This window comes from Schistocerca americana, chromosome 1, assembly GCF_021461395.2.
Source record: "Schistocerca americana isolate TAMUIC-IGC-003095 chromosome 1, iqSchAmer2.1, whole genome shotgun sequence".
NCBI lineage: Eukaryota > Metazoa > Arthropoda > Insecta > Orthoptera > Acrididae > Schistocerca > Schistocerca americana.
In genome coordinates this window covers 1,125,222,865-1,125,239,873 of record NC_060119.1, presented here as the reverse complement: position 1 = coordinate 1,125,239,873, position 17,009 = coordinate 1,125,222,865, and the positions used below count along the sequence as shown (strand labels likewise).

General features: G+C 40.4%; 1 protein-coding gene across 1 annotated transcript in view; it reads left to right on the top strand.

Moving 5' to 3' along the window:
• Nucleotides 1-11,105, top strand: part of LOC124596990 (caspase-1-like) — a 115,767-nt gene extending 104,662 nt beyond the window's left edge. The window contains exon 6 of the mRNA XM_047135909.1: nt 7,357-11,105. Within this exon, the coding sequence (XP_046991865.1) occupies nt 7,357-7,586 (230 nt within the window). The 3' untranslated portion in view covers nt 7,587-11,105. The remainder of the gene's footprint in view (nt 1-7,356) is intronic.
• Nucleotides 11,106-17,009: the final 5,904 nt, after the last annotated feature.

The window sequence follows — 17,009 nt, the reverse complement described above, 5'->3', positions numbered from 1 at the left end:
CTGTCTCTGACAGAATTACAATGTCATCGGCGAATCTCAACGTTTTTATCTCTTCTCCATGGACTTTAATACCTACTCCGAATTTTTCTTTTGTTTCCTTTACTGCTTGCTCAATATACATATTCAATAACATCGGGGACAGGCTACAACCCTGTCTCACTCCCTTCCCAACCACTGCTTCCCTTTCATGCCCATCGACTCTTATAACTTTCATCTGGTTTCTGTACAAATTGTAAATAGCCTTTCGCTCCCTGTATTTTACCCATGCCACCTTCAGAATTTGAAAGAGAGTATTCCAGTCAACGTTGTCAAAAGCTTTCTATAAGTCTACAAATGCTAGAAACGTAGGTTTGCCTTTCCTCAGTCTAGCTTCTAAGGTAAGTCGTAGGGTCAGTATTGCCTCACGTGTTCCAGTATTTCTACTGAATCCAAGCTGGTCTTCCCCGAGGTCTGCTTCTACCAGTTTTTTCCATTCGTCTGTAAAGAATTCGCAGTTAGTATTTTGCAGCTGTGACTTATTAAACTGATAGTTTGGTAATTTTCACATCTGTCAGCACCTGCTTTCTTTGGGATTGGAATTATTATATTCTTCTTGAAGTCTGAGGGTATTTCGCCTGTTTCATACATCTTGTTCACCAGATGGTAGAGTTTTGTCAGGACTGGCTCTCCCAAGGCCGTCAGTAGTTCTAAGGGAATGTTGTCTACTCCCAGGGCCTTGTTTCAACTCAGGTCTTTCAGTGCTCTGTCAAACTCTTCACACAGTATCATATCTCCCATTTCATCTTCATCTACATCCTCTTCCATTTCCATAATATTGTCCTCAAGTACATCGCCCTTGTATAGACCCTCTATATACTCCTTCCACCTTTATGCTTTCCCTTCTTTGCTTACAACTGGGTTTCCATCTGAGCTCTTGATGTTCATACAAGTGCTTCTCTTTTCTCCAAAGGTGTTTTTAATTTTCCTTACCCCTAGTGAGATAAGCCTCTACATCCTTTCATTTGTCCTCTAGTCATCCCTGCTTAGCCATTTTAAAGTAACAGGCAAAAATGGAATGGAATAATTAAATAAATGTGTCGGGCACAGCGGCTCCAGTGGCCCTCCTGAGATCGTACTGCAGTGCTCTTGGGGTTACCGTATAACGCCGCAACGTACAGATGGCCAAATGTTGATCCTAACGTGGGACAGTAATGCATCGGCGACCTTGTCCAACTAGCCTTGTTTACTGACCTGTCTACCTGTAGCGTGTCCACAACCTATGGAGAACAGATTGCGAGACATTGGCATGTGCGGCAACACGACGGAAAGGCCCTATTCTTTCTTGGATTAAATAAATTGCCCTTGTAACTTGTACTGCATTAAGATGTTGCTTTGCATGTGCTTGGTTGAATACAATGACCGCAAATGACAACTCTTATCTGTGTATCGCACTACAGAACAATGCGACACAGTCACTCACTTTCTTCTGAGGAGTCACCTGATATTGTAATGCATAAAACTACCGATAGATAGCGAATGACTTAAGTTGTCGCATACATTGAGAGCCAAGGTTTTCAGCTATGCAATAAGCCCGGGCGTTGATACACGTGTTACCCTAATTCTCATGAGCGGTCCATAAAAGAGTCATTAGTTTTCAGATTTCTATATTTTCCAAAGCATTATATGTACAGCATGACTGATCCATGAACAGAACTTAAATTCACTGGGTTTGTATTGTGGTGCCCACTCTAGCGTCTTGACAAAATAGCTACGAAGGAAAACCAAAACTGTAGTTTGTTGGAATATGCGAGATGTTTATCTGCTACAAAAGTGAATCGTACATTCAGGAGGAATTGTGGGAAAGAACCACCATGTAAACAGAGAATTGTGTCTTGGTATTGACAATTTAGGGGCACAGGTTCTTTCTGTAAACAGAAAAGTAGCGGTCTACCAAGTGTGCTAGATGGAACTGTGAAGTAGGCGAGGGAAAGTTTTGTACGCAGTCCAAAAAAAAATCAACGTCCCGCGCAAGCCACCAACTTGGAATCCAACAGCACACTGTGTGAAAGAGTTTAAGACAGTGGTTATATTTCAAACCGTACGGGCCGACAATTGCCGGTGCCTTCAATTTTGCAGCACTGTGCAAGACTCCGTTTTGGATGAACATTTTGCTTCCGAGCTGACATTCAGTGACAAAGCAGCCTTCCATTTATCTGGAAGTTTAATCGCCACAATGTGGGAATATGGGGCACTGAAAATCAGCATGACATTGTGGCCCATGAGAGAGATTCGCCGAATATCAATGTTTTCTGTGAAACGACGCAGACGAACCTGTGTGGGATATTTTTCTTCTGTGAGAAGACTGTGATGGGTATCCCTTATAACACCCCTCTGCTTCCCGCGATTTGCGAAAATACAAGTTGACAATGACCATGAATTATGAATTTTGACCCGCGTCGGGATAAGGCATCCGAATCCGAAGTAAATAATGATTATTCCGGGGGAAACAGGAGACGTTATAACTTGATCGATATTGAATGAGTAATTTCATTCAATAACGATCGGTATCAGATAGATTATATAGTGGTAAGACAGAGATTTAGGAACCAGGTTTTAAATTGTAAGACATTTCCAGGGGCAGATGTGGACTCTGACCACAATCTATTGGTTATTAAATGTAGATTAAAACTGAAGAAACTGCAAAAAGGTGGGAATTTAAGAGATGGGACCTGGATAAACTGAAAGAACCAGAGGTTGTACAGAGTTTCAGGGAGAGCATAAGGGAACAATTGACAGGAATGGGGGAAAGAAATACAGTAGAAGAAGAATGAGTAGCTTTGAGGGATGAAGTAGTGAGGGCGGCAGAGGATCAAGTGGGTAAAAAGATGAGGGCTAGTAGAAATCCTTGGGTAACAGAAGAAATATTGAATATAATTGATGAAAGGAGAAAATATAAATATGCAATAAATGAAGAAGGCAAAAAGGAATACAAACGTCTCAAAAATGAGATCGACAGGAAGTGCAAAATGGCTAAGCAGGGATGGATAGAGGACAAATGTAAGGATGTAGAGGCTTATCTCACTAGGGGTCAGATAGATACTGCCTACAGGAAAATTAAAGAGACCGTTGGAGACAAGAGAACCACTTGTATGAACATCAAGAGCTCAGATGGAAACCCAGTTCTAAGCAAAGAAGGGAAAGCAGAAAGGTGGAAGGAGTATATAGAGGGTCTATACAAGGGGGATGTACTTGAGGACAATATTATGGAAATGGAAGAGGATGTAGATGAAGATGAAATGGGAGATACGATACTGCGTGAAGAGTTTGACAGAGCACTGAAAGACCTGAGTCGAAACAAGGCCCTGGGAGTAGACAACATTCCATTGGAACTACTGACGGCCTTGGGAGAGGCAGCCCTGACAAAACTCTACCATCTGGTGAGCAAGATGTATGAAACAGGCGAAATACCCTCAGACTTCAAGAAGAATATAATAATTCCAATCCCAAAGAAAGCAGGTGTTGACAGATGTGAAAATTACAGAACTATCAGTTTAATAAGCCACAGCTGCAAAATAGTAACACGAATTCTTTACAGACGAATGGAAAAACTAGTAGAAGCCGACCTCGGGGAAGATCAGTTTGGATTTCGTAGAAATACTGGAACACGTGAGGCAATACTGACCTTACGACTTATCTTAGAAGAAAGATTAAGGAAAGGCAAACCTACGTTTCTAGCATTTGTAGACTTAGAGAAAGCTTTTGACAATGTTGACTGGAATACTCTCTTTCAAATTCTGAAGGTGGCAGGGGTAAAATACAGGGAGCGAAAGGCAATTTACAATTTGTACAGAAACCAGATGGCAGTTATAAGAGTCGAGGGGCATGAAAGGGAAGCAGTGGTTGGGAAGGGAGTAAGACAGGGTTGTAGCCTCTCCCCGAAGTTATTCAATCTGTATATTGAGCAAGCAGTAAAGGAAACAAAAGAAAAATTCGGAGTAGGTATTAAAATCCCTGGAGAAGAAATAAAAACTTTGAGGTTCGCCGATGACATTGTAATTCTGTCAGAGACAGCAAAGGACTTGGAAGTGCAGTTGAATGGAATGGACAGTGTCTTGAGAGGAGTATATAAGATGAACATCAACAAAAGCAAAACGAGGATAATGGAATGTAGTCGAATGAAGTCGGGTGATGCTGAGGGAATTAGATTAGGAAATGAGACACTTAAAGTAGTAAAGGAGTTTTGCTATTTGGGGAGAAAAATAACTGATGATGGTCGAAGTAGAGAGGATATAAAATGTAGACTGGCTATGGCAAGGAAAGCGTTTCTGAAGAAGAGATATTTGTTAACATCGAGTATAGATTTAAGTGTCAGGAAGTCTTTTCTGAAAGTATTTGTATGGAGTGTAGCCATGTATGGAAGTGAAACATGGACGATAAATAGTTTGGACAAGAAGAGAATAGAAGCTTTCGAAATGTGGTGCTACAGAAGAATGCTGAAAATTAGATGGGTAGATCACATGACTAATGAGGAAGTATTAAATAGGATTGGGTAGAACAGAAGTTTGTGGCACAACTTGACCAGAAGAAGGGATCGGTTGGTAGGACATGTTCTGAGGCATCAAGGGATCACCAATTTAGTATTGGAGGGCAGCGTGGAGGGTAAAAATCGTAGAGGGAGGCCAAGAGATGAATACACTAAGCAGATTCAGAAGGGTGTAGGTTGCAGTAGGTACTGGGAGATGAAGAACCTTGCACAGGATAGAGTAGCATGGAGAGCTGCATCAAACCAGTCTCAGGACTGAAGACCACAACAACAACAACAACAACAACAACAACAACAACGATCGGCAAATGAAATAATGGAAATAATTTGGAAATAAGTTTTTGCCAGTGGAAATTTTGCCGAAAGAAGTGATTAAGTTGTAAAAGTAATTAAGAAATCGGTCGCCAGCTCAACTGATGAGCGACAGTATTGTTAAGTACGTGAATAATTGTGTCAAAAATAAAGTTTACCTGTTTGTAGCGCAGCAGGTGGAACGGGAACTTTTACGGAAGTGCTGTGCCAGGCTCAGCAGTCATATAAAACAATGTCATAACAATCTAACTACACTTATTTTGTTCATAATTTGTCAGCTAAGTGCAATGCTGACAACACAGATAATTATCCATCGAGATTTTGAATAATGGACTGTCATTCTGTCTTTAAAATTAGGTACTTTGCTCAGTTTAATCTACTGATAATGAAATATATTGCCAATAATTGATTAACTATGTTTTGACTGATAATAATTCATTAATTGGGGGATTGTCATGTGGAATAAGCTTTATAGTTTTATGAAATATCCTTGAAGTAACTTCAGATGAATATGCATTGAAATAAATCTTAATAATCAAATTTATTACTTCAGTCTATTATTATGTTACTACGGTTGGCGTAAGCTTATTAAGTGCAACAATTAACTACGATAACCATTCTGAAATTTACTCTTCACCGTCTATGCAAATAATTTGATAATTAACATATTTTCTCTTGATAATGGCGTGACACATTCCGTTCAATAAGGTAAGGATTGGAAGGAACCGACTTGGTGTTATAGTCAGGTGGAATGTAACTGCAACACTTCGATTATAAAGTGCTTGTTATTAACTGTTCAACTTCAGAGAAAAGCAGTCACTGGAAAGCCCTCTACAATTTATCCTACGAAAATTACGTAGATCTTACTTCCCTCGTTGTCGGTGGATCGACGGAAGTCCACGGCAGCGACACAATGCGGCATCGGGCTTTTACTGTTACGACTTGGGCCCACAGTGCGCTTAACATTTAAGTCCTCGTTTCTTCAGCACTATGCCCGTTAATCCATAATAACTTGCCCGGCCATGCTTCCAGATATGCCGACCTTTACTTTCCCGTCGTACTTAGATCGACACACTAGCCGTTAGATGTAACACAGCTAGGACTAGCAGCACTCGACTGTACGTCTTACTCCGAGCACGGCGTCACTGCTACTACTGCCCGCTGGCGCGGTCCCGCGTCAAGCGGCGCGACAAAACAATCTGACTTCAACGTTAACTAAATATGCCCTGACTTGCCACTGTTAAATATTACATAAGTTAAACATAGTATTTACAATACATATTTACACTAGACAATACATCGTATACAAACAGTTTCATGTGTTAAGTAAACGAAAAAATTCATAGCAAGGACTGCGTTGTAGCGTCACACCCTTACCTCGATATGATGCGACTGTTGTTGTTTCCACAACTAACTGCTGATTCCGAGAATTTCTTCTTCAAACAAGGTGGGTCACCTCATTCGAGTACCCATGTACGTCACTACACAAACAACGAACTTCCGCATGACTGCATTGGGCGTAATGGTGAAGATGATGGGTCTCCATTCCCTTGGCCCCCTTGGTCTTCTGACCTAATGCCTTGTGACTTTTTATTTTGGGGTTCCATTAAGGACCGTGTTTACTTATTCCCACTGCCAAGAACGCTGAAGCATCTCAGAGAAAGCACCAGTACTGTTGCGTTGACCATTGACAGGCTGTTCCTACACAAGGTATGCAATGAACTTGATATTGCTTGGATGACGTCTCGTGTGAACAGAGGGCCACTCATAGAATATTAATGGATTTAAAACTGCAAACTTGGCGAGTTTGCGGTTGCATGAATGCATCCGTCATATTTGTACACGTAATACTTCGGGAAAAGAGCTTTGAAAACGAATGGGTCATTTATAGTAGCACTGTAGAATACGAGGTGTCAAAACTTGCAACACCACTTCTTTTGATTCTCCAATGATTTGGAAATTTTTCGTAGGAAATTTCAGTAGTTTCAGTAATTACGACGACAGTTTGTAACTTGCGAAGTGTGTCAAGTACATGATACGCTACTTTGTGTTGAAATGTGATCACGATCGGTCACTACATGATTGGTCTACGAAATGCAAACTGCGCACTACATCTCCAGGAGAAAAAAATTCAGGCGAGGGGCAGTCATAGCGCCAGAGTTCCAGACTTCAGAATGGGTTAAAGTGGCCTGAAAACTTCTGATTACCCCAGACGTGGATGTGGGTAAAGTGTCTTACGGATGCTGGCCTGAGGAATCGGACCTCGTTTCTCTTATCCATGCCGACCTCTATGTCTACACCATCTTAATGTCTTATACATACCTAAATTCACTTGGGCCAGCTGGTACTATGACTCAGCTCAAGACATTCGTTCATGGAAATTTAACAGTAATTATTTCCACAAGCACCAGTACTGTTGCGTTGACCATTGACAGGCTGTTCCTACAGCGTTCCTACAACGTCTTATTGTAGCATCAGAGCACAGAAATTTTGTGATTCTTTTAATTACTCGTATGTTTCAGGTGTCACAGCCGCCGGTGAAACACAAAATGCCTCGCGGTTTGTGCAGACTCTGCACGACGAACTCGTAGCCCATAGGAGAGGCAAAGACCTGGTGTCGTTGCTCACAGACGTGAACCGCACCGTGGCTCAGCAAGTACGCTTACGCACCGACTGGGAGCATCTGTTGCATGGCAGGCTGCTTCAGCCCTGCTTCACCTCAACCTTGACGCGCCGTGTCTACTTCCGCTAGATGAATCCACTGCACTCACCAGGCCACCGGCAGTGACGCTTTCCTTGTCACTGCCGCGCGCCGACGACAACGCATCCACTGCAGCCCCGGAAGCTTTGACTGCCCAGTCTTGTCCAGCGGTTGCAGTCTTCCTCTACTCAATGTTCCTGCAGTGGAACAGATTGCCCCGTTGCTCATCACAGTTTAATTAACATACCTTGAATCATTTAGAAGACATAATAATATACCATTAACTTGCCTGTAGTTACAATTTAAAAACGGTTGCATTCCCACTTTATACAAATACATACACTGAGATATTAAAGGTAAACATTACCAGGGGCGTTCAGTAAGTAATGCTAAACTTTTTTCTCTGAAAGCAGGTTGGTTTCGTTCATGATTCAGATACACCATATTATTCCCCACTCTTTTGGCTGCAAAACTTACTTTTCTATATAATCGCAGTTCAATGTGACGACTTTACGTGACCCTACTTGGAGGGCTTGCATGCCCACATGGTACTACTCAACTGGACGTCAGAGCCAGCATCAATAACCTCCCCATCGCCTAAGTACTGCCTCCCATGGAGTGAATCCTCCACTGGGCCACATAGATGGAATTTGGAAGGTGCGGGTCCACGCTGTAACTGAGTAGTCCAACTGGTAGGCGAGTGTGTCAGCACCACCAAAAAGAGACGTCCAGTTAAGCAGCATTTTCGATTGTAATCTGTCGAACACCTCGAATGAGAGTGTCCACACGTTCCAACATTGCAGTAGCCACAGCTGTGTATGGTAGGCCAGCACGTGTGACATCGGACATGTTTTTGTGACCATGTTGCGGTGACGCAGACGCCTAGCTCAACGAATCAGGTGCTTTTGTTCACTGCTGGGTCTCCATAGACATTCTGCAGGCGCCTATGAATATCTGCGATGCTCTAGTTTCCCGCCAACAGAAACACAACGACAGCTTTCTGCCTTGGAATGGACCTCCGATACTGACGCCATTTTGAAGGCTACATATAGCGCTACCACCTATCAGAACTTCATGAAGTTATATAGAGGCTGAAGCGGTATTGTTCCACGATGTTCCACAAGAAATTCCACATTTTTCACCCGAAATTGGGCGAGTCAAAGATATTTTCGATTGCTTGCTGAGCGCCCATAATATTAATAATAAAATGGAACATTAGGAGACCATCAGATTCCTCATGGATAGTGCTCTTATTACAGAAATAAGAAATCACCAAATTGTCGTCGAATTGAAGGCTGGGGAAGACCACCACTTTATTATGAGATTTGGTTATACAGTCTAGGTATCTTGGTTTTGTTTGAAACATATTTTTCCTTTCTCAAGTCTTCATGGATAATAATATGTACAATATTTGTTTCATTTAACAAATGTAGCATGGATCTACTGTATGTAATAAAATATTTGCTGATATTCTTGGCTTATTATATACTATTGCTGGGAAATGTGCTAGAATTAGTATGAGAGAATATATCAGTTAACAACACCTACATTTATTCCAGAGCAGTATTCTGATATTCTGTGAATGTCCAGCAAAAACAGACTAACAAATCTCTACATGCTTAATGTAAGTTATAACATAGATATTATCATGTCTCTCTCTATCTCTTGGTGGTGTTTCATGTATGAAAATCAGTACATCATTCTATGATTTGATGTTTCCCACTGGTAATCCCCCCCACTACCTGTAACATGATTTTGTTACTATCTGAAATACACCAAATCTTGGCTTGTCAGCAGTGAAGGGATTATGTTTTAGTCTTTAATTTTACAATATTTTAGAGCATTAGCAATCAAGTCAGTAAACTTTAAATTGAAATGTCTTCTGATTAGATATGAAACTTTGAAAAGCAGATTCTTTAAATGACAGGGACACAAGTAGAAGGTAACTGAGTTTCATACTTAAATCATATCTTTCTCATATTAATTACAAATATGTCATTTGTTGTAATAAAATAAAATAATGCAGAGGTTATGGCATTAGATTAACATTCGAAAGGCACAGGGTTCAGCGCCCTACACAGAATTAAGTTTTCTGAGAGGTCTCTAAGCAGCTTAAGTGAAATTCTAGAAACTTCTTTTGAGTGTCACTGCTGGTTTTTTCTCGTCTTTGTCCAGCTTAACCTTGTTCTCCATAAAGAATCACGGTTTTATACAGTTATTCTAATATAAAAATCTTCCTGTTTTATTGACAGACAGCTGAATCACTGTAAAAATTATTTCCTTATTGTTAAACAGAAATGTAATGTTATACCCTTATATATTTTAAATATTTGTTTATATTTTATCAAGAGAATCTTTAATGGTGATGAGTATATATTTTCATTGTATTTCTTAAAGCTTTGTCTTTCAATTTGTTATCAGTACATCTATTGCTATAACAATTTACCATCACGTTCAGGGGATTTCTGGTATTCTGTGAAATGTAAATTAGTCTTACATTTATGTGTAGATAGTATTATTACTATTTTCACTTTTAAAAATTGGAAATAAAGCATGTGTAATCTTATATCCCCATAATTATAGGTAACATCTTTTTAACAAAAATTATTAATCTTTGTATTTGTTAATATATTATTTTTCATTCCATTTCTATTGAAGGACAATTTATTTTCCTAATAAACATCACAGTACAACTAATATTTGAAATTTTTTGCGAAACATCTCAAATTTTTGTAATTTCTTATATCTTCACAAAGAATTTTGGCTCAGACTTCTTTTATTACATATGTATGGAAATATTATGAATGTGTTTTTTCCATGAAACTATATGTCATCATTCAAATAAAAGCACTTTTTGTCCATTGTCCTAAATTTTTTGTTTAGAATATCCACCACTGAATCCACTTGTTTATACCCAACTTACTGGTAGTATTGAAATAATTTCTATTCTCTTTTTATTACTACTGCACATATTAAGGGAACTAACGTTGCTCGAAATAATTCACACGCGTATTTTCTGTCTTCAGAAAGAATTTAAAACAAAACAAATACTAATAAACAGAAATAGTGAGTGGGGTTTTGCAATGTACTTAAAAGTATCAATTCATGAAGCATAGATAATAAGTGGCTTACTCTTTATAGACAGAATCATTGTCCTGAAAACAAAGTATGTGATAATGATGTTGGCAGAACCACTTCCTCTGAAATAATTTAGAGAAATAGTGGAAATCCACAATCAAGATAAGGACATACCATTATCAATCATCTTGAATGTTCTTATTTTTTTTCATATCAAGTTATCATACAACATACTGGTAATGTACAACTTCATGCAGCAATATAACCATTCGTTTTGTGACTGTAAGAATGAAAGTTCAAAAGGCACATGACTTTGCTTAACAAACCTAAAGTAACAATTTAAACATCTGTTTTTAAATAAAAAAGATTAAATTCCAATTGCTGCACTGTATGGGCATTATTTTGGTATGTAATTCAGATTTAGGTGTATTGCATCTTTCAATGCATCGTCATGGATGAATGTGTGTAGATGATTAAAGTTTTTCTGATAAATTATGTATATGTCATTGAATCTAATGTTTCCTGCTCATTGAGACAGGCTATATTTACAGTAGAGCTGTTATTATTGTTATCAGATCAAGGAGATTGTCATTATATTTGCTACTACTACTAGTACTACAACTACTACTACTACTACTACTACTAATAATAATAATAATAATAATAATAACAGTAAAACCAATGTATCAGTTTTTGTAATTAAGACAGGCCAAGAAAATGGCTGAATGGGCACCAAGAAAGAATAAAAAAGATAGGAGAAACGTCAAGCTTTAAAATAAAGCTTCCATTCTATGTGTATTATCACAATTTCATGAGAGAAGAAACTATTTAAAGAATTTATTTCTATTAAACTTGAAAGAGCTTGTTACATTCAGAGAACATCACAGTTCTCAGTCTTGAATAAGCCAGTCCTCTGCTCTCTGGTCTACTTTCTTTACAGTAAATATTTTCTGTCATAGGCAAAAAGAATATATTTCATTTCACAAGTTGCATTTGAGGTTGAAATGATATGAGTATCCTCTTACTTTCTCACTTCTGTTCTCATTCATCACCTTTCTCTTCCTCAGTTTCTAGATTTTGTGTGATGATTTCTTCTCTTTCAGATCAAAACAGCACTTGGTAGTAACTACAAATGAATGTCGGAAATGCTATCAGTTAGCACTCGCTTGTAGATGTATGAAATGCAGTCACAGGGACCCAATGTATCCAATGTAATACATCAAAGAAAACATTATTTTGAGGAACTTGTGTTAACTTTTCTTTCAATTTGTTTGGTAGAACTGTGAACAAAGAATTGTTAACAACATTTTTGCGCTGCTTTAGAAGATACATTTAAATCAATAATTTTAACACTTACCACGCTAGGCTGCTCAAATACAGATTGTTTCTAATTGCTGCTGATAGCTCTTAGTGATGTGTACTTTCTTTGGGGCGTATCAAATAAGATACATACGATATTCAAACCATATACAGGGTACTTTTCAGGTTTATTAAAATGTAATAAAAGAGATCGCTGGAGGCAGACTATTTAGCTGTCAATTTGTCTTAAACTGAATTTGTACTGTGGGAACAGAATCGCATATATTATTTATCTGGCACATAGTGGAACACTTGCTATTGTGGTCATATGTGAAACAATGGCACTAATGAAAAATCAAAAAATAGGTGAGTGCAGTGTCTCGTGCATAAGGTAGAATATATTAATAGAGAAATATTACTAAATTCAGTTTGTCAATCGAGTCAACAACATTAGAGGTCACTGTCAGGAAGTCCTTTGCATTGCCTGAATATGATGTTAAATTACACACCTGCACGATGTGTTGGGGAGTCTGGGATGTCTCGCTGCAGCTACAAGATGGTTTGGGAATTTTTTTCTGTTTAAAGAGAAAGATGTCACACAGCACATGGTTAGTGCAGATCATATTAGCTGTCTTCCATGTATGTAGGATGCACAGACAAGTAGATATCTTCGTTATAAGTATACATAGCAAATAAGGTCGTATGCAACTAGGCATACTTCTTAAATACTGGGACAACTTCGCTGTCTGTACATTTGCCCCCACAAATGCCAGATCAAATAGGGAAACGGGAGATTGTGACGCCTTTTACCCAACGAATGTATATATGTGTAGCGTTTGAAAAGTCCGTGCAAAAATAAAAATAAAAAACACTTGCGTGTTTGGAGCAAGCATTTTTTATTATTCGACATAGTCTCCTTTTAGGCATATACACTTCGTCCAACGCTGTTCTAATTTGTTGACCCCGTCCGAATAATAGGAATTGCCCAAGTCTGCAAAATAGCTATTAGTTGCAGCAGCCACCTCCTTGTTTGAACAAAATCTTTGTCCCACCAGCTATTTCTTCAAATTGGGAAACAAATAGTAGTCCGAGGGAGCCAAGTTTGGAGAATAGGAGGGATGTGAAACGAGTTAGAATCCTATTTCCATTAATTTTGCGACCAGAACTGCTGTGGTGTGTGCTGGTACATTATCGTGATGGAAAAGGATTACTTTGCGTTTTTCTTGCAGCTCGGTTTGCAAACGATCCAAGTGAACGACGAATAATATTCACCTGTAATAGTTTTACCCTCTTCCAGATAGTAGATGAGGATTATCCCTTGCGAATCCTAAAAGACAGTCGCCATAACCTCTCCGGCCGAAGGAATGGTCTTCGCCGTTTTTGGTGCAGATTCTCCCGTGGTAACCCATTGTTTAGATTGTTGTTCGGTCTCAGGAGAATAGTAATGTATCCATGTTTCATGCACAGTGACGAAACGACGCATAAAGTCCTGCGGATTCTTTCTGAACAGCTGCAAACCACCCTTGCAACACTTCGCACGATTCCGTTTTTGGTAAAGCATGAGCAATCGCGGAACGCAGACTGCGGATAGCTTTCTCATGTCCAAATGTTTATGCAAAATATTATGTACCCGTTCATTCGAGATGCCCACAGCACTAGCAATCTCACACACGTTAATTCTTCTGTCATCCATCACCATATCATGGATTTTATCAATGATTTCTGGAGTCGTAACCTCCACAGGGCGTCCAGAACGCTCAGCATCACTTTTGTCCATATGGCCACTCCGAAAATTTGAAACTACGTATAAAGTGTTCTAATCGAAGATGCAGAGTCACCATAATGTTTATCATGCTTCTCTTTAGTTTCCTGAGGTGTTTTTCTTTCATATAGTAATCTTTAATTACCACACGAAATTCTTTTTCGTTAATTTTTTGACAATCACTCGACTTCCTTGATTCACGCGAATACCAAACACACAGAAATAGACCAATATGGCTGATATATGAAGATGGTACCTGTTCTTTCGGATATGTCCAAAAGAACAGATACCATCGGTGGCCGTGCAGCTTGTTAGAATGAAATTACAATTAAATCAATACTATGAAATGAATACCCTTAGCTGCATACAGGCATTGATATACGTCAACGGGGACAGTTGAAAATATGTGACCTGACTGGGCCTCGAACCTGTGACCTCCTGCTTACATGGTAGACGCTCTCTCCATCTGAGCCACCGAGGACACAGAGGATAGTGCGACTGCGGGGACTTATCTCTGGCACGCCCCCTTTGAGGCCCCCATTCGCAACTTATTGTCCCACAGTATATTTGTAGTGTCCTGCCCATTACACTCATTACTCGCGGCTTTACCGGTTCCCGTATGAGTTTGGGCAATGTGTGTGCATCCGCACAGAAGATGGTCAAATGGCCAGTGAGCCTTAACTATAGCTATATGAAGATGATATCTGTTCTTTTGGACATATATATATATATATATATATATATATACTTTCTTTATATATATATTTAAGGCTCACTGGTCATTAGACCGTCTTCTGTGCCGATGCACACACATTGCTCGAACTCATATAGGAATTGGTAAAGCCGCGAATAATGAGTGTAATGGGCAGGGGCACTACGAATATAGTGCGGGACAATAAGTTGGGGATGTGGGGCTCAATAGGGGCGTGCCAGAGATAAGTCGCTGCAGTCGCACTATTCTCTGTGTCCTCGGTGGCTCAGATGGATAGAGCGTCTGCCATGTAAGCAGGAGATTCCTGGTTCGAGTCCTGGTTGGGGCACACATTTTCAACTATCCCCGTTGACGTGTATCAACGCCTGTATGCAACTAAGGGTATTCATTTCATAGTATTGATTTAATTGTAATTTCAATAAGGCTGAACCTTGGTGTGCGTTCTTTCCAAAGATGCTACTAACTAAACATGACCTCGATACGCGCCGGTGGTACCATCTGTCGGACTTTGAATGGACTTTTCAAACGCCCCTCGTGTATCAGTTTGAAAATTTCTCAGTTAACTTTCAAAAAATGAAGTAGTGTGAAGTCTATGAGTCGCTAAAATGATAAGAATTTCTACAATATCAAAAGATTCTTTTCAGTTACTCACTTGAGTAAGGCCCCTACCTCCTTCAAGTAGCACCAGCCATGTAGATTGTTCGTTCGTTATATAATGACCTTCTAAGTAGAAATAAGGCACTTATTTGCTCTGTGTGCTTTCGAAGTTTATTTTTTAATACATTGTGTGTGTGCAGTATGGATTTACACCGCCTTTAGAATGCTTATGCTTCGATCCAAGCTAAGTCCGAGTGTCTTCACTCTCCGCTGCAGGTGGTGCCGGCTTGGGCACACAGCTTGAGACTGTTTCGAATGGGTACCGGTGTGGGTTATCAGATGTAGGGGATCCAAGGAATGTTCAGCACATCGCAAGTGTCCCCCATTCACTCCAGTGCTGTAGTCTGTCCAGTTACTCCTCACTTGACGTTGACACGTCAGATGAAGCCGTTTGCTCTGTTCAAAAAGAGGTGTCTCAGCTCGCATGGTACAGAAATTGACAGAGGTTTTTCATTGTTGGTAGCTCTAGTGTTCAGTGCACTGCTGTGGCCAGACATCAGCAACAAAGATGGCCGTGATGTCTGTGTGCAGGAATGCTGCTACCCACTAACCCGCTCAGTGGCGCGAGCACCAGTTACATACGGTGTGACTGCTTGCGAAAGCTTCCAGCAGCACAGGAGTCTTCTGGGATTCTGGCAGTCGATGGCAGCCTCTGGGAGTGGAACTGGCTCCTGCAAGCCAAGGAACAGGGTGCCAGGAAACCCACACCAATGTAGTAGCTGCCAGACAGATTCATTGGAAGAATCCTAAGCAAATGCAGTCCGAAAACAAAGAAAGTAGGTTACAGTACACCTGTTCGCCCGCTGCTTAAATACTGCTCACCGGTGTGGGATCCGCACCAGATAGGGTTGATACAAGAGATAGAGAAGATACGACGGAGAGCAGCGTGCTTCGTTACAGGATATTTGGTAACCGCGAAAGCGTTACGGAGGTGATAGATAAACTCCAGTGGAAGACTCTGCAGGAGAGACGCTCAGTAGCTCGGTACGGGCTTTTGTTACGGGCTTTTGTTGAAGTTTCGAGAACATGCCTTCACCGAGGAGTCAAGCAGTATACAGGGTGTTACTAAAAGGTACGGCCAAACTTTCAGGAAACATTCCTCACACACAAATAAAGAAAAGATGGTATGTGGACATGTGTTCGAAAACGCTTAATTTCCATGCTAGAGCTCATTTTAGTTTCGTCATTATGTACTGTACTTCCTCGATTCACCTCCAGTTGGCCCAATTGAAGGAAGGTAATGTTGACTTCAGTGCTTGTGTTGACATGCGACTCATTGCTCTACAGTACTAGCATCAAGCACATCAATACGTAGCATCAACAGGTTAGTGTTCATCACGAAAGTGGTTTTGCAGTCAGTGCAATGTTTACAAATGCGGAGTTGGCAGATGCCCATTTGATGTATGGATTAGTACGGGGCAATAGCCGTGGCGCAGTACCTTTGTATCGAGACAGATTCCCATAACGAAGGTGTCCCGACAGGAAGACGTTCGAAGCAATTGATCGGCGTCTTAGGGAGCACGGAAAATTCCAGCCTATGACACGCGACTGGGGAAGACCCAGAACGACGAGGACACCTGCAATGGACGAGCCAATTCTTCGTGCAGTTGACGATAACCCTAATGTCAGCGTCAGAGAAGTTGCTGCTGTACAAGGTAACGCTGACCACGTCACTGTACGGAGAGTGATACAGGAGAGCCAGTTGTTTCCGTACCATGTATAGCGTGTGCAGGCACTATCAGCAGCTGATTGGCCTCCACGGGTACACTTCTGCGAATGGTTCATCCAAGAATGTGTCAATCCTCATTTCAGTGCAAATGTTCTCTTTGCGGATGAGGCTTCATTCCAACGTGATCAAATTGTAAATTTTCACAATCGACATGTGTGGGCTGACGTGAAGCCGCACGCAATTTCGCAATCACGTCTTCAACACAGATTTTTCCTGTGAACGTTTGGGCAGGCATTG